This window comes from Colletotrichum jinshuiense, chromosome 4 (assembly GCF_051148585.1).
Source record: "Colletotrichum jinshuiense chromosome 4, complete sequence".
Taxonomy (NCBI): domain Eukaryota; kingdom Fungi; phylum Ascomycota; class Sordariomycetes; order Glomerellales; family Glomerellaceae; genus Colletotrichum; species Colletotrichum jinshuiense.
Genome location: NC_139311.1, coordinates 311,727 through 334,725, shown reverse-complemented (window position 1 = coordinate 334,725; position 22,999 = coordinate 311,727). Strand labels below are relative to the sequence as shown.

Sequence of the window (22,999 nt, the reverse complement as noted above, 5' to 3'; positions counted from 1 at the left end):
CCTTCCATCCGCTCCTGAAAGCTGCGTCAGATGCAAGGCGCTCGCCGGTTATCCGGTGCAGTTGAAACAGCGGCTTTCTCTCTTTCCTCTGGCCATGACGTCTTCTCTGGAAACAAATGCAAAGGAGGAAATCAAAGAAAGACCGGGCACAAGCCAGCCAGAGGTGATTGTTCATCTTCTTTTTTTCTTCTTTTTCCTGCCCGTCTGGTCGCTGTCACACCCCAAATGGCTCTCCCTCCACCCGCGACTGTCCACAAAAGGTAAACAAACAGCAAAAGCTATTTCTGGATTTGTGCATGCTCTGCAATGCCGAATTGCATGCACAGGCTCTATTGGTTTCCCCCCAGTCGATGATCTCCGTCCCATTTCGCTACGTCCATCTCCGCATGCCTAGACACCCATCCTTGCCAGGGTATGGTACATGTCTCCCGCAAGCTCAGACATGTTCCCGGGCCGTCCACCGATGCCACCGAAAATCTACGAGCCCGCAAGCCCGCCACCATTCCCTGGCAAAGGTCCTCCGGGAACCCCCCGTTGCCTCCATGAGTCGGTCCAGGTTGGTTGCGAAATCAAGGTCCGAAGTTGCATCGAGGGAACCATGAGCCCTGGTCCAGTGTTTTTCTTGGTTTATTTTTCTTTTGTAGAGGCAGTGATCAGAGAGAGAGGCCTCTCGGCGCGAAGGCCTATCCGAAAAACCCAACCGAACCCTGCTCCCCCTCCAACCACCTCTCCATGCACCGATACATCATCTCGCACGAGCTCTGATCCTGTGCCGTGGCGAGCTTGACGTCAATCTCGTAGCCCAAGGTGCTCTGTGCCGCCCCGAGGTATCTGTAGCCCGCGGGATACTTAGCCAGCACCTCGTCGCCAAAGACGGGCGCCCTCGTCCCGTCCACGGGGACCACTTTGTCCTTCTCGTACACGAGCTTCACAAAGGACGCCTTCCAACTCCCCCGTCCATCGCTATCGGGGCCATCGTTGGCCCGTTTGCAGAAGAACATGAAGCGGCAGTCGCAGTCGACATCGTAGTCGTACCCGTCCGGGTGCTTGAAGCGCTGGGTAATGGTTGCCTTCATCTTGCCGACGGCCCGGTCCGTCTCGGGGTTGAGCTCGACGAGGGTGCCGCATTCGCGGTGCATGATGAACGCGCCGGCCTTCCTGCCCTCTACGGACATGCGGATGAACGCGTCAATGGTCTGCGGGCCGCTCCAGGCTGGAAAGGTGGTGTTTGTGTTAGCCATTCGAACGTACGCCCGGCCGGCAAAAGGGGGATGGGGTTGCCGACGAACTGGTCCAGACGTAGGCGTCATCGGTGAAGAGGGAGCGGTAGTTGGACCACTCGCTGGCGTCGCGGTAGACGGGCCAGCCTTTGCAGAGCTCCGAGACGGCGAGGCGGTCGAGTAGTTCGGCGGAGGCGCCTCCAATGTGGGAGTATTGTCGGGAGTGGGGTTCGGGCATGATGTCGACAGGAGTATCAGGCGAACGACAGATATCTTGGTAAGAATACAGTTCTGTAAGAGATGGCGTATCGCAGGGCTTGAGGATAAGTAGGATGTTGCCTGAGAGAAAGATGGCCCTTTATGGACTGATCGTTCGGGCGTGAAGACATGATGTCGTTTGTCGCCGGCGGCTCGCGATTACCAGTGTGCCTTCCTCCATTCAAAGGTCTGAGCGAAGATATGGCCAGCCATTTCGGCTGGGAGGACATCCGCGCGGAGCAAAAGTCATAGGTCAGTTGCTACTTCCGCCAGATCTAACATGGAAAGACGTGTCAGGGGTTACGTTACGGACGGGAAGTGACATCCCGAAGATGCAGTCATGGCCCGTTACCCATCGAAAGGTGCAGTGGGAAGGAGGTAGAGTCACATCGGCGTCTTCTTCCTTCCCAAGAAATGGCAACCTTCACCAAAAGAGTCGGCCAGGCGTGCCTCCTATTCTCACTGGTCTTTGCCTCTGGCGAAGCAACTTCGGCGCTCGTAGTACATATTTAATGGTCTAGTCGCACAAAATATCAACGAGCGGTCTTGAGTGCCTGGTTCTTCAGTATCGTGTACATCTGGAAACCTCCTGGTCCCAAGTCTGAACCAACGGCCAAAATGCATCTCTACTTTCCCCTGAACAATCAACAAAGGAAACACACACACGCACGCACACAAAACCCTGAGACCTTTATACCCTTACGGGAAGAGACCGTGTCCGTCTAAAACGCCACTCGCAAGCCGGGAACAGACAGCATGAGAAGCACAAGCGTGCCGACAATCCACAGGTACTTCCACCATGGCCGGGGCCAGCCATCGCCGCCGGCCCCATGCGAGCGCACCACCACGCCTCGCGCGCCCGAACCGCCCCCGCCGGCTTCCCCCTCCCGCTCCTCGACCCCGACCATGTTCCTGGAGCTGCCGGACCGGCCAAGCCGCCACCGCGGCGACTTCGGCGACCACCGCCCGGACCGGGCCGCCGCGAGCAGCTCGTCGATGCTCCCCCACTCCCCGGCGCTGCCGTTCCTCTCCGTAGGCGTGCTGATGGGCGTCTGCGGCACCGCCCCGGTCCTGCTCTCCACGCTTTCGCGCCTGGCCGCAGCGGTGGCCGTGGGTGCGGACCCCGCCGGCGAGAAACCCCCGTCCGTTGCCGACTCGGGGCTCACGGGAAATGTGTGGAACTCGGTGGACTGCGCCGTCGGCGGGGTCGGCTGGGCCGGGGACCACGGCTCGGAGCCGCTTCCGGTGGTGCCAGCGCTGTTGCTTTGGGTTTCGGTTTGGATTGGGTCCGGGGGCCCGGCACGGCGCAGGTGGCGGCGGGAAGATGAGACGTACATGGCTGTGAAAGGGTAGAAAATAATGCCAAGGGGCTGGGTCTGGGTCAGAAGCTGTCTGGGCCGATGTAGGAACGATCGTTCAAGTGAGTGTGGAAGAAAAGACTGGCTTCCGAGGGTGAAGAGAGGTGGTGGTTTCGAGGGGACAGGTTTGCCTACGGGAGTAGCCCCCTTTAATATGTATCTTTCTGGGCTGTTCTCCTCGGGTCTACAGTTCGAATCCTTTGAGAAAGGCATCGACCAAGGGAGACGCTGTGACAATGAGCATGCATGTTTTCCCAATCCGGCGCAACAATGAGTTTCCCCGGGGCCAAAGGGCCTCGTGTGCTTCTTTATCTCGTCGAGTTTGCCTGGTTGACAAGTTCGCGACCGGTTTAGAAGCGCCCAGATATAGCACAAAAGCACGCGAGGGATGACCAGAGGGGGGATATCGCCGTTACCAAAGAGACCGGGATTTTCTCGCTTATATGTATAAGTGAGAGCAATAGGTGGCTCGTGTGCGTTGGCGATGTGGCCGGCCATATTGCAGCAAGACCTGTCCACGTCACAATCTAGATGTCTGGGAGCCATGGCTGTTGTAAAAAAAAAAGTGACGACGTCGTTTCGGTGAGCCATTGCTTGATACTCTGGCAATTATCAACTGGTAAGGGAATAGACTAGATCATCCCCCAAATCGCATTTGAACTGGCAATGTTGAACTCGAAATTGCATCTATCCTATCGCCAGCCCAGACCACATAGCTAATTGCGCGGTGACAGAATACACGTAAAATAGTAGAATGATGAGATATAGCTTGCAAGGTCTACATCGGCCGGCAACGCCCTTCCCTCTACATGTATTATCCCACCCGTTATCTGCATCCTTGCTTCCTGACCTGTAGATCACTAGACTGGCCCGGATTCCCTCCCTTCATACGTCCGTCAAAACATCATTGGCAAACAAGTTTATCCTGTGGACCGGCGCCTTCCACTCGCCCAGCTTGAAGTGCCCGCAGGAATGGCACAGGATGCCGTCCTCCTGCACCATGTGGACCTGGCGCTTCTTGCGCCAAAACTCCATCCAGCAGTTCATGCCCACCAGGTGGCCAGAGGGGCACTTCAGGCGCACGGCGGCGTGGGGCTCGAGGGGGTTCGACATGTCGTCCATGCAGAGGGAGCACTCCATCTGGTCCGGGGGCAGGGCCGCGACCTCCAGGGCCGTGAGCGGCGTGACCGTGTCCTCGATGGCGGCCTCCCTGGTGCGCTCGTCCTCCAGCCTCATGTCCCGGTTCCGCTCCAGGCAGTACTTGGAGTAGAGGAACTTGACGTCCCGCGAGAAAATCTGCCCGCCGAACTGGTAGCTCGGGTTCCACATGAGGGACTGCCTCGCGGATACGATGAGGTAGATCATTGCATCGGCCAGCGGGACGCCGACGACCGGATCGTTCCTGATGGTCTCGGGGTTCGGGTCCCATATTCTCGCAAAGACGTCGGCGATGGACAGCGCCCGTTCGTAGGTGATCCCCGGGTCGATGGCCAGCTGGTGGGTCACCATCGTGGTGAGGAACAGCCGCAAAGTGTACTCCTGCCTCACCCTGTCTCTGTGAATGTTCCCGTAATGCCCAAACGCAGCCGTATATCTCTGCAGCCAGCCTTCCAGACCGCCTATACTGTCGAGGAGAAGCTGCCCGTGTTGCTTGAGGCGGTCGAACCGTGTGCTTGGGTCCCAGTATTCTTTTATAAAGGGTATGACCGTGACCGGAGCATCCCCGTGCATCATTGGGTTGCCGATGTGGTCCAGGATGCTCAGGTTAGGCTGTTGAAGGTGGCGGGCGACTTGGTGGTCGTATAGCGGCCTGTGGTTGGAGTTCGGATCGTCCCACGTCCGTTCGGTGTTGAATAGAGCATCGGGCCAGTATGTCCGCTGTAGAGCGGGGCGTGTATCCGGCCAGAGGCCTTGGTAGGGGAAGAGGTATGCGCGCGAGACGAGGCGGCGCATGGCCGCGCTCATGTTGTGCAGCTCGGGCTCCGTGTTGGTCTCGCTGCAGTCGCAGGAGGCGCCGTTGTGGAAGTGCTGCTTGTCGAAGCGGCAGGCCGTCTCCATTTTGCTCACGCGGAAGACGTGCTGGTGCTGCCTGTTGAGGATGTCGGGCGCGGTGGAGGTCATTGCCATGATTAGGAAATCGCAGAGGCTTTCGGCGTAGCCGTTGGCGGCCCTTTTCGCCGCATAGTGGTTCTCGTTCGGGTGCGACCTGCTACGGACGGGCTCGGCAACGGGATGGATGAACTTTGCTGTGCAATTATGGCAGGGTATTCCGTAGTCTTCGGTCATCGTGACGAGGGCTTCCGGCTCAATGCATTTTTGGTAGAGGGGGTTTGCGCAGCGGTTGAGATACCTGTATGTGTGTCTTCTGCGGTCTCCGTTCACCATACATTGGAAATTCCTAGTCAAGAGAATACACATCGCAGATATACAAAGGAAGAGAGGTCGTAATTTTGGAACTTGATCTGATAAAATTGCCAGCGGGAAGCACAATGCTGGGGAGGAGGAGACGGGTTGAAATCAAAAGAGACTGAAGGATAACCTGCCCATCTTGAACTTGCCAACCTACAGCAAGGGAGATGGTTTTCCGTTCGGGTTCACGATGCTGTTTACTCGGATCGAGCTCTCTATCGATAGGAGGCATTGTCAATTGAAACTCATTGAATCACCCATGCCTTTGAATCAAGGCTTTTCCAGGGGCGATGGCAAACACATCCTTCGTGATGCAAGAGGGCTATGTCATTTCTGGATCGAACCGAGGACTTTTGCCTTTGTATGGCTTTGTTCGCAAGCTGATGAATAGTACAAGAATGCGTAAAGTCAACAGGCCCGGCAGAATACGCACCACAGTATCATTTTTAGACAAGGAGCGACGAATGCGGCAGGGAAACAAGTGGAGGGAAGACAACTCGATGGAGAGGGAGATGCCAGAACCTCGGCCTCGGGGGCGAGAAGAACTGGGCTCCCTTCACCGCAGCCCAAGCAAAGCTGGGCAAGCAAGACACTTCCTGAACAGGAGTTCAGCTGCAAGACATTGTGCATGGAGGACACATGGCAGTTCGTCGGAGCGTATCTCGTGGTCCCAAGGTGACGATACCATGGGTTGGAATGTCGTTTGACAGGCGAGACGGACGCCCAATAGGGCCAAGGAGAAGAACTGGAGACCGTGCAGCTGCACGGCGGCCCATGGTGTAGGCCGACTGGCTGGGAGGCCGCTGCCGGGTCGCCCTGTCTTCCGGCAAAGGAGAACCTTTACATAGGTCAAAAAAGACCCTGAGAGAGAAAGTGCGGCACTCTTGCTCGATGGGGTTTTATTCAAGAATTATCCGCGATGTTGGTTTCAGTTGAGAAACCTGTCATTGGATTGCAGCGTGCGTACGAAGAAAGACCTGTATACAGAGTGAAAGAGACTGAGAGGAGGACAGTACGAGCTGACGGAGAGAAGCAACCGGCCACTCCTCCGGGGAAGGTGTGCTTAGTCATCCGGCCGGCCGAGTGAATAACAGTAACACAACTGTGGGCAACCAACTTCGACTCCATAACCCACCCCAAAACCCCCCAAACACCCCCGGAGGTGAGTGAGCTGGCGGGACCCATTCTGGAATCCATCCTGGAACCCATCAGCCACCAACTTCCCGTCACCGACTCGCCGTTTGCACGATGAACACGATGAACGATGATCCACCCAGATTTCTAAAGGGCCAAGCTTCGATTAACCTTGGGCGCTTGTCGACGTGTCCGATCGAAGGCTCGTCCAGATGGCGGGGACCCAATTGACCCCTTGACAGCCTTGATGCCCAACCAGCTCTCGACAATTCTGCCGCCCTTCGCCTCCAGCTTCTCTGCCACTCCCTCAGTTATCACCTTCGTCGGCGCAAAAATGGCTTGCCCGGAGGCGACTGCCGAGGGCTCACGAGGAGGACGATCCGGTCGGGCCTGCCAGTGCAGTCGCCGATGTCGACCATAGACCATCAGCCCATTGCGGCCCATTGCAGGTCGATAGCCTCACCTGACGCGACTGGCGGAAACCTCTCCCCCCACGACACCACCTCCAAACCCCCAGGCTTGGGCTATGAGCGGCCCGACGAGTGCGGGAACCGCTGCGTGAGGGGGGACCGCCGCCACGCCTGCCACCAGTTCATTGGTTTGGCGGCTGCATACGGCGCGCATAATCGCACCCGGCCTGCTTCGGCCTCTGCTGCACTTGGCCCTCTTCTGCTGCGGATATACAGCCTCTGGCCCTCCCTCCACCTCCGCATTCGCTGCGCGATGCTGCTCTTGCATATGCGCTCCCCAGTGTCGTCCTCTCGGATCCGTCGCGGGACGTCCTTCGACCCCCGGCGAAGATGCCAACTGCCTCCCCAGTTCATCTTGCCCATGGCAGCCCGAGGGGCGGTCTTTGAAGTTAAATATGTCTCATGGGTCTTGGACGCTTTGCTTTGTAGACACCGCTGCTCTGCTTCTCTTCGAAATCCATCATGTTTCGAACCATTCTCTCTGTGCGATTCTGGTCTCTCTGCTTCGTGATTCTCTGATCATCGTCTTGCTACACCTTATAACAAATTCATCGTCCGCCTTTTCCAATACCCAACCCTTCATCACCCCTGTCGTACTGAATGTACATCCCGCTATTCTCCCGGGGTCGGGCGCCGGGAGCCTCTGAGCCCGCGGCGGGGCCGCGTTCATATTCAACCCTGCTGTCACGAGGACATGAGGCGCCGGCACACCTGGCCAAGTTTGGCAACTTGGTCACCAAGAGACAAGTCTCCATATCCGGTGGCCAGACCACCAATCTCACCGTCGGCATCACAGTTGGAGTCGCCATCCTCATCTTCATTCTTGGTGCCGGCGCCTTTCTCTACTACTATCGGGTGTCTCTCACAAAGATCAGCCGTCGCCGTCGCCGTCGTCGCCGCCACCACCACCATCATCATCACAAGTCGTTCAGCTCCAAGAGCTCGGCCGAAGACGCTCCAGCGTCCCATCCACCCCCATCGCCGCCCTCCGCTCCTCCTGCCGATCCCCCCGCCGACCCCCCTGCCGACCCTCCGGCTGATCCTCCGGCTGAACCCCCCGCGGAAAAGTAGCGATATGGGCCGGTTTTGATACCGCCAGTGCTCGTGAGACGTGTGAAAGTGCGTGCGAAGCAGCCTCAGGGGCAGATGACGCAAGATCAGGTATGTCGCCGTTGCGATTCAACGGCTGCAGTACACTAATATCACGGCTAGCCTAGCTATTGTCTTTTTTTTCTTTCTTTCTTTTCTTCTTTCCTTTTCGACTAACGTTCTTGTAAGTTAGATAATGGTCAGGTTCGACGGGGGGTTTGCTTTAAGCGGGATCAGGCGAACGGAACGTCGATGGCGATACCAGGCGCCACGTAAAAAAGAAACAGCTGCTGATGCGGTCAGCATTGTACGCTTGCGGTTTGTAAATGTATTAATTGATTATCGTTTTGTCCATTTGTCTCTATTTTTATACCTCCCCTTCCGTCCTTGGCAAATAATGGCCTCGGACGTTGGACCTTTGTCTTTGTTGAACGCCCCCGTCGTTGGTGCACCACCCAGACCGGAACGGCGAGCCGCGAGATCGCAAGCCCTGACGAACTGCGACACCAACCAATCTACAAGCTTCCCGACAAGATCAAACTGCCGCCATCTCGTCGTGCTCGATAGCTGCCGCCCCGTCGCCGGCCGCCTCCCTCCTCAGATCTCGACTCCCCACCGGGATCCCGCACAGGGCGTCCCAAAACGAATAACAACACTCGTTGCAGCTCGCCTCCCCGACGCCGTCAGTTTCGCCGCCGTCGTCGAACTGTGCCAGGCGGAAGTTGGGGTCCATGCCCCAGCCCATCTCCAACCCCGTATCCTGGTCGGGCGCCGGCCCGTAGTCGATGAAGTCGTCGTCCATCCCACCACCCATACCGAAGCCCACACCCACCGCCATCCCGAACGCCGGCGGTGGAGCCATGGGCATGGCCATGGGAGGCATTGGCATGAACCGTACACTCGGCCCGCGGGCCCGCGACGGGCGTCTGCTACGGCGCGCAGGCCTGCGCTTGGTCTTTGGGCATTGTGTTCTGGGCTTGGCCTTGCTCCTGTGGTGGCGGTGGCGATGAGCATGTCTGTGATGGTGGTGCGTCCACTTGTGGACGTGAGGTTGCCGATGGGCCTGCGGGTGTGCGTGGTGGACGTGAGGCTTGTGCGCGTGTGCATGATGGTGAGCTACCGTCTTCTTGCGCGGCTTCGGCGCGAAGGCGCAGTTGAAGCAGAAGTAGATGAGGCCCGCGGCGACAATACCGCCCAGGAGGCACCCGATGAGCAGGCCCGCTATGCGGCCCTCCTCGCCGCGGCGGGCGAGAGGATGGTGGGTCGATGTTCTCGCATCCCCGTCGTGGAATTCGTATGTCGGGATCGGCGCCATGCCAAGAGGTCGCTGTGAGTTCTCAACGTGCTCCTGGACGACTGACTGGCCTGGTCACTGGTCAGTGGCTCCCTGCTCCTGGTGAATTGCGCATGAATATACTTCGCTCAACGAGCGGCACCTTTATGATAGATGTAGGTGTATGATTCATCTTTGGGACTTCAGCTCAACAACATCCATCGCTGGCTTCTACGGGCTGTTTGCTGCCAGCCAAAACAGCACCGAGACGACAACAAGTCTCAAGACGCCAACTTCAGGCCCCGCGGCAGCAAGAGCAATCAGCAATCGCCCATCATCACGACGAAGCTCCGTAGCAGTTCAAGAATCTTCGTTTCAGGCGCGGTGGTGAGCAAGCGTGGGTCCCAAGCTGCCGGGTCCCGCAGCGCGACGTTGCACATTCGCCCCCCGGCTGGGCGGTCCGGTTTGTAATTTGTGCGATTTAATATGATACATGCTGTCATTGCTGACTCTTTGCGTCCCCCAGAGACGTGCGTGCCGCAGCAAACACGGTAAGAGAGGGAGCGCAACTAATTTCTACTCTATCCTACAAAACAAGCGTCAACTGTGCCTCCGCGTCGTTTCCGGAGGAAAAACAAAACAAAACAAAACAAAACCTGGGTCCCTCCCGCCTTCGGTCGTCTAAGTCCGTCCAAAAAACCTCACGACGGCCCTGGACCTCCATCGTTTCAATCTCGGGGTATCGCACACTCTGTCCGCCCAACCGCTCGCCCCCTAAATCAAAGAGAGAGAAAGAATACACCGAAATCCTCAACTCCTCCGCCGACCACGTCTTTCCTCCCTCCTCTCCTCCCTCTCCCGGATCTGCGTCAGCACCGCGCCGATGGACTCCTGGACCTTCCCCGAGCGCTCCACGAAGGCGTCGTAAAACTCGCAGTCGGGGTGCCCCGGCTGCCTGGTGTTGAGGGAGATGATTGTATTGGACAGGGACTCCAGGCTGTCGACCAGCGGGGCGTAGTCAGTTCCGTGCCTGCGCCGCCGGTGGTAGTTGTCGTCCCGGTGGTGGCGCGAGGGCGAGTCCGACCTGCGGCCCCCAGAGTGCCCGTCGTCATGGCCGCGGTGGCTCCTGTGCTCGCGGTCTTCGTCCTTGCCCCCGCCGTGGCCTCTTCTGTGCGAGCGGTCCTGTGATCGCTCGCGGGAGTGCGCGTACCGGTCACGGCTGTGCCCTCGCGCCCGCCCCCTCGCCCTCATCTCATCGCGCTCGTCGTGCTCCTCCCCTCCGTCGCCGCCGCCGCCGAACCGCTCCATGGCTTTGGAGAGGATGTTCCGGCCAAGGTGCTCCAGCATTTCCGTGTCCATGTTGGGAACGCCGCCTCTGGCCCGCTCTTCGTCGCCATGGTTGCCGCGCGAGCTGATGCGCCGGTCGTCGAGGTGCCTCGCACCCCCGTCCCCGCCGCCGTTGTGCTTGTTCATGTACTTGCGCACGGCGTACTCCACAAGCCCCCTCGCGAGCGTCTCGAGAATGATTTCCATCTGGCTGTGGTGATTGCCGCCGCCCTTGTCATTCTCGCCGTGCCGGTTCCGCGAGCGGCCGCCGCCGCGGCTCCCCGGCGTGGGCGCGCTGCGGGAGCCCGTCAGTGTTCGTAGTAATCCATCCATGACCAAGCTGGTCGCGAATGCATCGAGTGTGTTTGTGTTTGTATGTGTGTATGCGTGTATAAGGCAGCGAGCGAATGGGCCTTGGTTAAGAAGAGAATGTATTGCGGCCCAATAATAAAGATCTCCTCTTTTTTCCTTTTTTTTTCTTTGGTTGGCCTCTTTGGTTTTTCTTCTAACCTTTGGTTACCTAGTTGGAGATGACTCGTGGTGCCTATTTAGCTTCTTCTCCGGTGGCGCTGCAAGTCGGGTCGCGCTTGGTCATGTGGTGATGGCGCTTCGGGGAACCGGTCGATTCTCATGTGATTCAGTGAGCGCCTGCCGTCCGGGGTGAGACACGAAGCAGATTTCCGCGAGTATGAAAGAGTCACCGGCACCCATTCAGCAGGACATTGTTCCTTACCCGCGGGTCCCAGAAAAGGAATTCGGTCTCGGAATTTCTCTGGTTTGAATGACCAGCGTCTGCTGGGGACCCGGCGTGGCCTATGATTTTTTGCTGTGTGATGTTGGTAGGCGACGTGTGTTGGCGGCGTGTGAGTTGGGGGGCGTGAGGCAACCCGAGCGGGAGGCAAGAAGGGTGGGGAAAAAAGGGAAAAAAAAGAATCGTCCGTTGGTAACCCTTTTGGTAGCCTTGGATGTGTCGCGTGTGAATACCTCGGGAGATTCAGGACTTATTTTTGGGAATCCGTTGAGGTTTTGGATGGTTCGTGGGTGAGTGAATACGATACGTCGGGTGCAGGTGCAGGTGCGGCAGTCGGCGCACGGCCGATATTGGAGCGTGAGAACGAGTCTGGGCAGAGAGGGTTGACGTCTGAATACCCGCGCCGGCTTCAGGCCAATCCGAAGACAGAAACTAGGGGTTACGGCCTCGAATGGCGTTTGCGAATTTTGCAACAGGCGTCGCTGAGGAGACCTCACGCCTCTCTTGCCGCGGCCGCTCGCCTCCTTCTTTTATTCATACGCTTGTCTAATCGAACTGCTACACCTGTGTTTCTATTGCACGTGAAGTAGAGAAACCAGTTCCAAGTTTGGAAACACTTGACGACAAAGGTCTCGTTGGCAATGACGCTTAGGCTGCGGCTCACTCAGTCTAGAGCATGTTCACTGCCCAACCGGTGAAAAGTATGAAAAGTGAGCCGGCTTGTCGCCGTTGGTTGCCGAGCAGGACAACCCAACGGGTAGGTGGCTATGCTAGCTGCGAAACGGGTGTTTTTAGCCTGGAAACATGTGTATAGGCATGCACTACACTAGCCAACAAGTTGTTCCGGGAGACTTACGAACTACGATCCGTGCACTAGTCAAAGGTCTGACAGGGAGGCACACGCGCCCCTTGCTATTCCTCTACCAATCTAGAACCCTCCATACGCAGCATTCGCTGGCAAGCAGGCTTCATGTCAACTTGACCAAAGCAACAGCAAACAGCTGATAAGTAGCTTTCAATAAAAGGCTTGATGTCGATCCTGGATCTCGCTCAGTGCCACTCTGTGGGGCCTCCCGCACGTTTACGAGCGGGCAGCCGGGCCCGGTGCCAGCCCGCCCCCCACTCCGAGATCAGCGGAAATAACCCCGGAACTCAAAATTGACCTGCCCAATTCGATCACTCACTCATCCACGAATTACTGCATTCGGCGCGGAGGTGGATCGACACATGGTCAGCTGTGGAAACAAGCAAGGTCGCAACGCGCAGATCGCGCCCAGGAAACCAGAAATGTTTAAGACGGCATCACTCAAGTCTGTAAAATGAGTGTGAGTTGAATCGTCTGTTTTTAAAGGCTGCATCTAGCCTTTCGCTAATACCGATGCGCAACATAAAAGCCGTCGTCATCTTCGTCGGCACAGTCATGCCATCCCGACTGATTTCCCACCGGTGCGCCTTACATACATACACATGCATACAAGCCATGGGTCCCATTAGCCATAGCTTCCTGTTTAGCTGAGGAGCTCCTTGATGTCCTCAATACGCTGGAGCTTCTTCTCTTCATCGCTCATCATACCAAGAGATGTAGCACTGAACATGCCAGGTCAGCAAGCAATCACTCACCCAGGCACCAGGGGCAACTCACATAAACTTCTTCCGCTCCTGAACCCGGAGCATCCTCTCCTCCACACTCTCTTTGACGATAAAACGATAAACCTTAACCTCTTGGTCTTGTCCCATGCGATGCACGCGATCGATCGCCTGCGCCTCAACCGCAAAACTCCACCAAGGGTCCATCATGAAAACGCGTTTCGCCGACGTAAGGTTCAGGCCCACGCCGCCGGCGCGGAGACTGATGAGCAGCACGGTGAACGCCTTGGACTCCTGGAACTCGGTCAGGACGGCCGCGCGCGCTTTCTGCGCCATGGACCCGTCGAGACGTAGGAACTTGATGTTCGCGCGCGCCAACGCCGGCTCGATCAGCGTCAGAAACGACGTGAACTGGCTGAACACAACTGATTTTACGCGCGGCTGCTCTCTTCTGAGCTCACGCAGGGCCTTGATCAGGGCAACGACCTTGGCTGATGAGTTGTTCACACCCAAACGTTGCAGACTGATCTTGGATTTTTGGAACACGTCCGGGTCGTCATCTTGACGAACGACCTCGAACAAGTCGCGGTAGTTGATCTCCGCGCGGCAGTTGGGGCAAGTCGGCACCTTGTGGCGATCCGTCTGATGCTTCATGTAGTCCAGTAGGCACTTCTTGCATGCCGAGTGCCAACACCCAGTGACTGTCTGCTCAATCATGGGCTCTTCAGCGCAGATGGGACACTCGTTTTCGGCCTCGTCGCGGATCTGACCGAGAATGTGGGCGCCAAAGGCGTTACTGTTAGTCTCCGACTCGGATACAGCAGCTGTGAAATGTTCAATGAGGGAGCCCAGGTCCATGTCATCTGCGAGGCCGGCAGCCAAGTCGGCTGCAGCCCCTGCCTCCTCCTCGTCTGCAACAAGCTCCTTGTTCTTCACTAATACAGGGTGGCAACATGTCTGGCGCAGACGAAGGATATGCGCAAAAATACTAGTAAAGGCTTTCATGACTGTTCCGGCCTCTACATTTTCTCTGAAAGATTGCTTGGCTCTCGTAAAGATGTAGTCGTATATCTCTCGTTCCGTCTGACCTAGCTCCACATCGACGATTTCGACGTGTTTTGGAGGCAGTGGAACAAGCCTTCGAACGGTCAGCAAAGTATAAATAGACGAGAGCTTTCGTACTTACGGTTCACCATCAGGCGTCTTCATATCTTTAGTGCGCCTCAGAACCAACGGCTCCAGCACCGTTTGCACAACGTCAAGCGCCCTCATAAAGTCCTTGGACTCGAACGGGACCGTGATGAAGGTCTTCCAGAATGAAAAGTTGTTCCAGGGCTCCACACGCAGGAAACGGACCAGACTGAAAAGATCCTCCAGTTTGTTGACGATTGGCGTCCCGGTCAGCACCCATCGGTGTTCGGCAGATATTTCGTAGCACGCCTTGGCAGTCTTTGACTGCCGATTCTTGATGTGGTGGCCCTCGTCAAGAATAACACGGAAGAAGTTGAGAGAGAAAAGCCCGGTATGGGTGGATTTGTCGCCCTTCCTAGCGGCGACTTGGTTGAATTCCGACAACACCACACCGTAGCTCGTGATGACTACATCAGGAGCAGACGCAGCGCTCGCTTCGCAACACAATGCCTGGAGATTGCTGGCCTTTTCGTTGCCGTAGTATACCATGGCTTTGAGGGTACCTTCTTTCGAGGCCTTTTCAGCCTCACTATGCCACTGTGCCAATAGCGACATTGGTGCCACAACGAGCGTCGTACATGGCGCCGACAGCACACTCGATGAGTTAGAGGCAAGCCTCGGGAGTTCGTTGACGGATGTAGGGACACTTCCAATCGCCTTAGCCTGCTGAGAGACTTTGGAACGGTGGGTGTGAACCAGACTGAGCATCTGGATGGTCTTTCCGAGACCCATCTCATCGGCCAAGATACCACCCAGACAGTTCTGTTCCTGGACAGGGAAATCTAATGAGACATCGCCCGAGTACGGATTGACGTAGAAGTGCTGCTGATCTTGAACCCGAGGAAGCTCATTTTCATCTGTATCCTTGAGCGGCCAAGCGTACTCCTCCCATAGCGGATGCATGCTTGGTTCTCTGTTGCTCTTCAGATCCTTTTCCTTGGTCATCATCCAGTGCAGTGCTTGCTTCTGGTACGGCCTCAGATCCATGGCAAAGGTATCCGCGGGCTCTGCCTCTGGTGTGTTGAAGTCGAACGACTGAGCTTTCCGGTATAGAGCGTCGAGCTGGTCCTGTTCCAGCTCTTCGCCATCCTCTTGCTCTTGCTCTTCAGAAGTGGGAGAGGAGCCAGAGTCCTTGGGATTGGGCTTGGAAGAGTCCTTCTCCTTCTTCTCGTCCATCTCTGCGGCTTGAAGTAGTCCCTGCCTTTGATGCTTGCTCGCGGTGGCGTTGGCTCGGGTCGGTTCAAGGTTGATTTCCTGCAAAAGCTTCACCAGTGCTACCTGCCGTAAACGCAGTTCCTTCTCCTCTGTCGACTCCTTTTCCTCGAAAAACCCCGCAGCTCTATTGTCGGAGATTTTGAATCCTGGTCGTTGGAAAGCAGATGCCAGGAGATAGCACTTCAACTGAATGAAGACGGTGTCGTTCGTCCGCAGCCGCTCGGGGGCGTAGACACATGTCCCCTCAAACTTGCATATGTTCTGGTCCATCAACGTTGAGACCCAATCCGCCGTCTCCTTCGCCAACCTGCCAATCTCCGACCCGCTGCTGTTCGTGAACCGCACCAAGACGTCGACCCGTCTCGACGCAGCGGATGCACCACGTGGTGCAACCGTTGTAGTGCCGAACTTCGTTTTAACCCGTGTAGACTGTGGTGGCTGCACTTTTTGCCTCTCGATTTTAACTACGTCTCCGTGGTTGAGCAAGTTCGCCCCGCTGCGCGTAGCCCAGCCCTCGACGCCCAAGGAGCCAATGTACCGAGCCGCAGGCATCGTGCGGCGGATTACGGGTTTTGGGGGATCCTCCATGGGTGAGTCTAGCATCGGTGAGGCGACTGTGGCGGGGGTAGCTCGAGCAAAGGCGTTGAGAGAAGGAGACTTCTTCTTGAAGTTCTTCCACGTGCCGTCAAAGAACATATTGACCGCGCGTTCGAGGTTGTTTCCACAGTTTTCCCGAATCACCTCCAACACATCCGCTGCAACTTTGTCTCCAACGAAGCTCTCAAAAGTCTCCTGGTCGAACGTCATTGCGGACTCCTCGCGCTGAGGGTCTGGCGGGGGTGCGGAGCGGTTGGACGCATCTTCGATCGGTTGCTCGACGAGCGGGCCGCGGGGTTTCGAGGGCGACGAAGGCGGTTGTGCATCTTCGCTCTTTATCGGCGTGGTATCGTCATCGGCGTCCTGGAAGAACCGCTGCTTCTGGTGCGTTGGCGGGGTGGGGAGCGCCGGGCTGGAGTGGTGGCTCAGTGCGTCGTCGTCCGAAGTCGCGAAGAAGCGTCTCCTCTTGGCCGGAGGCTCAGGAGATCCTGGGTAATCCATGGCGACTCAAGCGGATGCCATTAGAAATTCAGGGAAGCTCGAGACGTCTTGGACGTGCCACTGACATTCAACGGCTGCCAAAAAAGTCACCCAGGACCAAGAGAACTGGAGACGCGTGGCGACCAGTCGGCGCGACGGACCGCGTCGGGTTATCATGTGACCGCGCGCCTGCTCAGGTAATCCCAATTAAGGGTCCCGCTCCAAGACGTCATTACTGGGACCAAAAAAGTTTCGACCTCGGGAATTTAGTGCATTTGAAGGCGACGGAAAAAGATCCACAGCGTCAAGCTGCATTTTGCGAAAGGACCGGAAAATAACCCCGACATGGCGCATTACAACAGCGTATTCTCCTGAATGAATCGCACACGTATCGCCGGCCATGGCCTGAGAAGGCTCGTCCAGACCCCCCCAAGGGGTACTAGGGGCATCGTCACGGACGCAGACGTCGTCAAGGCGAGAAAGTACTGCCAGTCGCAGCTCCAGTACGTCCAACTCATGATCTGCTCGTCGCCATGGGCGGCATGATGCTAACGCAAGAGTTTAGACACAGCGACTACGATGCCCACCTAATTAGCCGCCTCGTCCCGGTCCGGACAACGGACGCCTACCTCGCTCTCCGCAACCTCAATCTCGAGCTCGTACGGCTGCCAGAACTCGTCTCGAACCCGGCCATTGGCCAAATGCGCATGCAGTTCTGGCGCGAGTCCATCGACAAGACCTTCGCTGGGGCACCACCTGCCGAGCCCATCTGCGTGCTGCTCCACCAGGCGCTGCAGGACCTGCGCGCGAGGTCAACCAACAGCACGGCGAGCTCGATGAAGTTTTGGGTACAGCGGCTCATCAAGACGCGGGAGAGGCACATGGACAACAGACCGTACGCGTCGCTTGCCGCGCTGGAGGAGTATGCAGAGAACACCTACTCGACGCTCATGTATGCCACGCTGGCTGCGATGCCGCTGCGTTCGATGCACGTGGACCACCTGGCCAGTCATATCGGAAAGGCCTGCGGTATCGTGGCAGTCCTGCGCGGTATCCCGGTCCTTGCGGCACCGCAGCAAGCCACCAGGTCACACGCTGGACCTGATGGAGGACGGCACGATCCCGCTCTGCTTCTTCCTCTGGATGTGATGGCGGAGGTTAATCTGCGTGAAGAGGATGTCTTCAGATACGGGCCTGAGGCGGAGGGATTCCAGGATGCCGTGTTCAAGGTGGCGACGCGGGCCAACGACCACCTCATCACGGCGCGCGAGATGCTCAAGAATCTCAAGGCTGGCCAGAATCCCGGTCACGAGTTCGAGCACCAGGGCGAGGCGGAGCACGTGTATGAACAGGAAGAGGATGACACGCAGCGGGACATCAGGCGAGGCTTCGGGGTGTTGCTCGAGGCCGTGCCTGCGCAGGAGTACCTGACAACCCTCGAAGGGACAAACTTCAACCCCTTCGCGGCGAAGGCAAGCTGGAAGTTACCTTGGCGGCTTTGGCGGGCTACGAGCAAGCATCAAGTTTGAGCGCATACAAAGGCACTGTACAGATTACCTGTTACGGATTGTGATACCAATTGGGGTGGCTTTGTAGGATACCAGTGTAAGAATAGCTTGGCCTCTCAAGAGATGGCTGTGTAAACATACAATCTTGCTCTCTCAAAGATGCCTACACGCAAACGTGAGGTCCATCGCACCCCCCGTGATGACAATTGCATCACCTGGATTGGCTGATTGGATCGCGGGGACAGTGCGAATGACCACGCCCGTCACGCGCCACACAGTCGTGGCTGAAGCTCGCCTTGAACCCCACCCTGGACATCGAAGCCTCATCAGCCACACCCCGGAAAATTCCATCCTGTGGCGCATGCCCTCCCGAAATAATTTGGCGATCGCAAGCTCCCCCGTTCCAGCTTGCCCGAACCTCGAATCATCCATAGTACAGCGTCAATGTCGGTCACAAGATGTTGTACGAACTCATAGGAATTGTAGGTCCTCACAGCATGCCCACGCGCATGGTTCCTTCTACAAGCATCAATGACTGACCATTTGTTAGGTGCGACCGGGCAGCCTCGCCGAGGTGAAAGAGTACGCGCTCCCTCTCTCCCACCCCATCTCCGCGAACCCAACGCCTCCCACCCGCCATCACCCCCCCCAACTTGCACACTCGACTTGCGCAAGAACATAACTCTAACAAGCATGCAGAATCGCCCTCACCGCTGGCCAAATCATCCTCCGCAATGGCGGCGTCATCCGCGGCGTCTCCAACTGGGGCGTCTTCACCCTCCCCCGCCCCATCTCCAAGGCTCAGATGAAGCACAAGAGCGGACACTACTTCGTCATGCGCTACGACGCCTCCTCGGCAACACACACCGACATGCGCACCACCATCAACCTCGACCCTCGCGTCATCCGCACTGCCCACGTCAAGCTTGGCGATGGCAAGCTCGAGACCATGGCCCGCTTTGGAGACGTCAAGTGGGATCGGTAGACATGGCGAAAGGGCAAGAGACAAGGAAAAGACAACGAACTGAGTATGGAAATGGGACAGACCCTCGACAATCGGAGATGGGACTGACAGCCCTTCGCGCCCGGGCTGAGATGGGAGAGGAGACCAAAAGTGGCGGATACTGTATGATACTGAGATACCCCGAGCCGGCGCCGGGAACATCTGATTGCACATGTGTAAAGCCGACAACAGCTCGGAGTGTACAACTACGTGGCGCGCCACCGATATACAATAGACGGAAGGGTTTTTCAAGGCAGCTCACGGCATCGGGATTCGATCCTACACACTCGACGTTGTATCAATCTGAAGTTCGTGGTTCATGTCTGCATGTGCTAGGCTAATGCTGGAAATCCCATACACTGGTTGTGATGCCGGCCTCCAATCCGATGCAGCCTGCTCCCGTGATTGAGCGGCTTCCACTGTCGATAGACAGCCGCCTCTATGTACCAAGTATGAATGTGCGCTGATTTGCATTTCGTCTTCTGTCGTCGGAATCGTCCAAGTCATTACCGGATTCCTCTAGTCGTTGGTTCCAGGGCCTCGCTTGAGACCCTTTGACATTCGCGGCTTTTAGGCGTCAAGGTCCATCGTCTCGGCCTTGCCAACCCCCTTTTCCTTGCACCAGGCCACAAAGTCGTCAATCACGCTTGGCCACGCTCCATCCTCGCTCCAAAACGACAACGTCTCGTCTACAAACGTCTTGGTGGCAAATTCGAGGATCTGGTTCCACATGTCGCGGTTGACAGACCGAGTCCATTTCTCCTCGAGGAACTGCAGCCAGAGCTGCAGCCAGTCCTGGTTCTTCGTCTTCCATTGCCAGCCTGGGGCCGAAAAGAGGACGTTCCAATACACCGTGGCGATCTCAAGGTTGAGTGCCTTCTGGTTTTCCTCCTTGCTGGCAACGAAGGTGTGCCGATACACCTTTCTGAAGTAAGCGATGTCGGTCGAGAGGCTGTTCACCAGCGACTTGATATGGGCAACGTGGGCTTGGCGCGTCGCGGAACTGCAATGTAGTCAGTTTAATGCAACCTGAAAATGTGAGGACTTCCATACCCAGTCGACTTCCAACCGTCGACATAGCCTTTCCTCGTGATCTCGCCAACAGAGGGCGCTTGGAGAAGCTCCATGACGACGAGCAGCTCAGCGTTCTCGAGGTTCACGCCCAAGTCCTCGAGATAGGCCATCGTTGAGTCAAGGCCGAGCGAGTCCTTTTCGTCTTTCTCATCATCTGTCTTTTGTCAGCAGTGCCAGTGTGGAGCCGGATGAATATTCCTGACCTCGAAGCTTGTCGAACATCTGATTCAACTGTCCATCAAGTGGTGAGGTTGTGGGTGTGGCGGTACCACTTCCGCCAGAGAAGTACCTGTCCATCAACTGTCAGCTCCTGGTCCGGAAACACTTGGACATGGCCCATGCATGCATGGGCCACGGAAAAGACAGCACGAAAGGACGAGAGACTCGCTTGAAGCCTCAAGAAGCCCTGGTCTACTGGCAACTTTGCACAGGACACAACATAGTGGATAAATAGAATACCCAGATTGGTTCTTCTCTTCAACAAGACTCTTTTGACGTGTCTTGTGTTTTGAAGTCCACAAGCTCATGCCCTTGCCAGGCAATGCACTTTTGACTCCCTTCCAGCCCATCTTCGTGTAAGACACCGGTGTTCTCGGTGTCAGTCGGCCCTCAACATATAACAATTAGGCGTAGCAAGAGATGAAGCACGAAACTAGCAGTGAGGCTAAGCAAGATGGCAAACAAAAATATGTTGTGATCTGCCTGAATCTAAGCACTGCAGGACGTTTGGGAAGGCCAAGGGAGGTCGGCTGGGTTCTCCTTTCAAAGAACCCCCCGTGATCGTGACGGATAAGTGGCACTGGTGTGGCAGCCAGTCTAGTCCGCAGGGTGAGGCGCTGGTTCCAATTAGGTCGGCCAGAGAACAAAAGCTGGCTGGTCAAAGCATCCGAGGTAGCGGCTTCCCCGGCAGTTCATAGTTTTAAAGGCCATTTTGAGTGCAGGTTGAATGCTCCAGGAGCAACTTGACATCGGCGTCGATTCGGCCTTTCTTTTGCTGTGTGGACGACAGTGTGCCCCAAAAAGGGGGTTGGACTGTGACCTTGTAGCTGCCGAGGGCATCTCTCCAGTGAGCGCAGTGCAATGGCAGCGTAGCAAGCCGGGGAAACGTAGCGCTTCGAAGGGGGAGCCCCCACAACAGGCATCTCCCCCAAACCAAACGACGAGTGAAGTGCAGATGACGACGCCGTATCCATGCGTGCTGCGGTGCGCTGCGCTGCAGGTCAAATTGCCCCGAGAAGGGCCGGCGCACGCTGAAGTGTGATTGATGGATGCTTCGGAAAACATGTCGGACGAGCGGTAAATGCTGACGACAAAGGCAGGCAAAGGCAGGCATGGCGGGGGAGACAAAAAGAAACCAAGTCGAAGACAAAGAGAAAGCCCATATTGCCATGGGAGATGTTCACTTACGCATCGACAGCTTCATTTAGCTTGTAACTTGCGCTCTTGAGGTACTAGTTGATGCACTCATGGTCAGCATTCCATGTCCAGTGTTCAAGGGCCGTTCCGCTCGTCTTTCTCCCGGCTGCCCCTCCCCTGCCAAGGATGTCTTCGCCTCGGTGCCCAGTCAAGTGGCCGGGTAGCGCAGCGCAGCGAAACGCAGCACAACGTAGCAAGGCACGACATCCAGCTCCCGATGTTTCTCCGGTACCCAACAGCGTGGTCCACGTCTTGCAAAGACGGGTAGGAAGGACAATGAGGGGACGCTGACGAAGGCGGGGAGGGCAGCGCAGGCGGTGGAAAACGGCCAGAAGCAACGAGATGGGATATTTCTCTCTCGACATACCCGTTGGGCGGTTCGATCGCTTGCGCCTGTCAGTTGGACGAACTGTGTCGTCATCGCCTTCTGGGAGGTCGATGAGGGCGGCATTGTGACAGCAGCTGTTCCACCTCGTTTTTACGTATCGCTGCGATAATTCACTTCTGATATCGGCGGCCGAGGTAACGGGGAAGTCGCGTGACGCAATCGGTCGCTCAGTGTGTCGGTGACGATGTGACGATGTGCGGGACGCAAGGTCGGTCGATGGAGAGGAGGGGGGGCTCGGATTCGTCTCTGTGTGGGAAACGACGCGTTATTCGTCGAGATCGGGCGCGCGACGTTAAGCGTGAGAGTGGTTGTCGTCGGAGAGGTGATGGCTCGGAGGGGGACCCAGAGGAAAGAGCTTTGGGAGGTGCGAGGCTGAACCTGAGGATGGTGGGGTAATAGCCAGACAGCGATCGACCGTCCTGTGGCGGGGCACCTCGTGGTTTTTTTTTTTCTGGCGATAAGGCTCACACCCAGACAGCGCAAGAGAAGAGGGCGGGCGGCCTTAGAAGCGATTCAGGTGGCCCCTTCCAGCACTGCCTAGAACTACACTACACTAAAAAGAACTCCCAAGTGGCCTAATTATCCCTTAGTGCCGCCATCCCGCAACGCAACTTCCATCCGCGATTTTGGACCCCGCCTTCCCTATCGGCATCGGATTCCGTCCTCGAAGCCGGGAAGGTGCATCCCACTCCAAGATGCATGCTTCCGGTGCTCACTCACCTCAATCAAGCTCACCTCACCAGATTCACAACAGTTGATTTCGGACTCTTTGATTCCCGTTCGCTGGTTTCATCCCAGCCATTTTCGTCCCTAACGGAATCATCATGCGTAGCCATGAAACTTGATTCATGGAAACATTATCGCATCGGACGGGTTGTCGAACCATCTCAGCCTGTGAACAATAGAGAACCCCCAGGCATGGTGTTGTCAGGCCTCTGATGAGAGACTTTTATAATAGGTATATATGCATTGCGATCATGCAGACGTACACTGGTGGTTGCATTGTCCGTCATGCTGGCTCCCTTTACACGCGATGTCAACTTCTACCTCGTAGGCAATTTACGCAGTCAGACTGCTGACGATGAATCTTGTAGTTAACTCATCCACCATGGGCCACTTCAAAGATGCCGTCTATTGTTAGAGGATGGGTCTCATATCCGCAAATATACGGATATACGACAAGTTATAATATCTCATTTTAATGAGCGCGCTCACTGATAGAATGCAATGTTTGTTCCCCGCCTGTGAATCC

At 56.6% G+C, this 22,999-nt stretch overlaps 10 protein-coding genes across 10 annotated transcripts; 3 read left to right on the top strand and 7 right to left on the bottom strand.

The window, feature by feature from the left end:
- Positions 1-683: 683 nt before the first annotated feature.
- Positions 684-1,458, bottom strand: EsH8_IV_000092 (uncharacterized protein; the record flags this gene model as incomplete). The annotated part of the gene is made up of 2 exons (XM_083264982.1): positions 684-1,213; positions 1,290-1,458. 2 exons carry the CDS (start codon positions 1,456-1,458, stop codon positions 684-686), a joined length of 699 nt encoding a protein of 232 aa, XP_083123877.1.
- A 742-nt stretch (positions 1,459-2,200) lies between these two features.
- EsH8_IV_000091 (uncharacterized protein) lies at positions 2,201-2,815 on the bottom strand (the record flags this gene model as incomplete). The annotated part of the gene is made up of 1 exon (XM_083264981.1): positions 2,201-2,815. One exon carries the CDS (start codon positions 2,813-2,815, stop codon positions 2,201-2,203), a length of 615 nt encoding a protein of 204 aa, XP_083123876.1.
- A 906-nt stretch (positions 2,816-3,721) lies between these two features.
- EsH8_IV_000090 (uncharacterized protein) lies at positions 3,722-5,122 on the bottom strand (the record flags this gene model as incomplete). Its single annotated transcript, XM_083264980.1, has 1 exon — positions 3,722-5,122. One exon carries the CDS (start codon positions 5,120-5,122, stop codon positions 3,722-3,724), a length of 1,401 nt encoding a protein of 466 aa, XP_083123875.1.
- A 2,327-nt stretch (positions 5,123-7,449) lies between these two features.
- Positions 7,450-7,920, top strand: EsH8_IV_000089 (uncharacterized protein; the record flags this gene model as incomplete). Its single annotated transcript, XM_083264979.1, has 1 exon — positions 7,450-7,920. The coding sequence occupies one exon, from the start codon at positions 7,450-7,452 to the stop codon at positions 7,918-7,920; it is 471 nt and encodes a 156-aa protein (XP_083123874.1).
- Positions 7,921-8,473: 553 nt separating this feature from the next.
- On the bottom strand, positions 8,474-9,253 carry EsH8_IV_000088 (uncharacterized protein; the record flags this gene model as incomplete). Its single annotated transcript, XM_083264978.1, has 1 exon — positions 8,474-9,253. The coding sequence occupies one exon, from the start codon at positions 9,251-9,253 to the stop codon at positions 8,474-8,476; it is 780 nt and encodes a 259-aa protein (XP_083123873.1).
- A 768-nt stretch (positions 9,254-10,021) lies between these two features.
- EsH8_IV_000087 (uncharacterized protein) lies at positions 10,022-10,870 on the bottom strand (the record flags this gene model as incomplete). The annotated part of the gene is made up of 1 exon (XM_083264977.1): positions 10,022-10,870. The coding sequence occupies one exon, from the start codon at positions 10,868-10,870 to the stop codon at positions 10,022-10,024; it is 849 nt and encodes a 282-aa protein (XP_083123872.1).
- Positions 10,871-12,796: 1,926 nt separating this feature from the next.
- Positions 12,797-16,379, bottom strand: EsH8_IV_000086 (DNA helicase RAD5 domain-containing protein; the record flags this gene model as incomplete). The annotated part of the gene is made up of 3 exons (XM_083264976.1): positions 12,797-12,875; positions 12,931-14,013; positions 14,062-16,379. 3 exons carry the CDS (start codon positions 16,377-16,379, stop codon positions 12,797-12,799), a joined length of 3,480 nt encoding a protein of 1,159 aa, XP_083123871.1.
- A 354-nt stretch (positions 16,380-16,733) lies between these two features.
- On the top strand, positions 16,734-17,887 carry EsH8_IV_000085 (mitochondrial 37S ribosomal bS6m domain-containing protein; the record flags this gene model as incomplete). Its single annotated transcript, XM_083264975.1, has 2 exons — positions 16,734-16,861; positions 16,924-17,887. The coding sequence occupies 2 exons, from the start codon at positions 16,734-16,736 to the stop codon at positions 17,885-17,887; spliced, it is 1,092 nt and encodes a 363-aa protein (XP_083123870.1).
- A 437-nt stretch (positions 17,888-18,324) lies between these two features.
- Positions 18,325-18,851, top strand: EsH8_IV_000084 (bS6m family ribosomal protein; the record flags this gene model as incomplete). The annotated part of the gene is made up of 3 exons (XM_083264974.1): positions 18,325-18,348; positions 18,417-18,448; positions 18,566-18,851. The coding sequence occupies 3 exons, from the start codon at positions 18,325-18,327 to the stop codon at positions 18,849-18,851; spliced, it is 342 nt and encodes a 113-aa protein (XP_083123869.1).
- A 588-nt stretch (positions 18,852-19,439) lies between these two features.
- On the bottom strand, positions 19,440-21,810 carry EsH8_IV_000083 (NEDD8 ligase DCN1; the record flags this gene model as incomplete). The annotated part of the gene is made up of 5 exons (XM_083264973.1): positions 19,440-19,872; positions 19,923-20,097; positions 20,147-20,232; positions 21,351-21,394; positions 21,727-21,810. The coding sequence occupies 5 exons, from the start codon at positions 21,808-21,810 to the stop codon at positions 19,440-19,442; spliced, it is 822 nt and encodes a 273-aa protein (XP_083123868.1).
- Between the last annotated feature and the right edge of the window lie 1,189 nt (positions 21,811-22,999).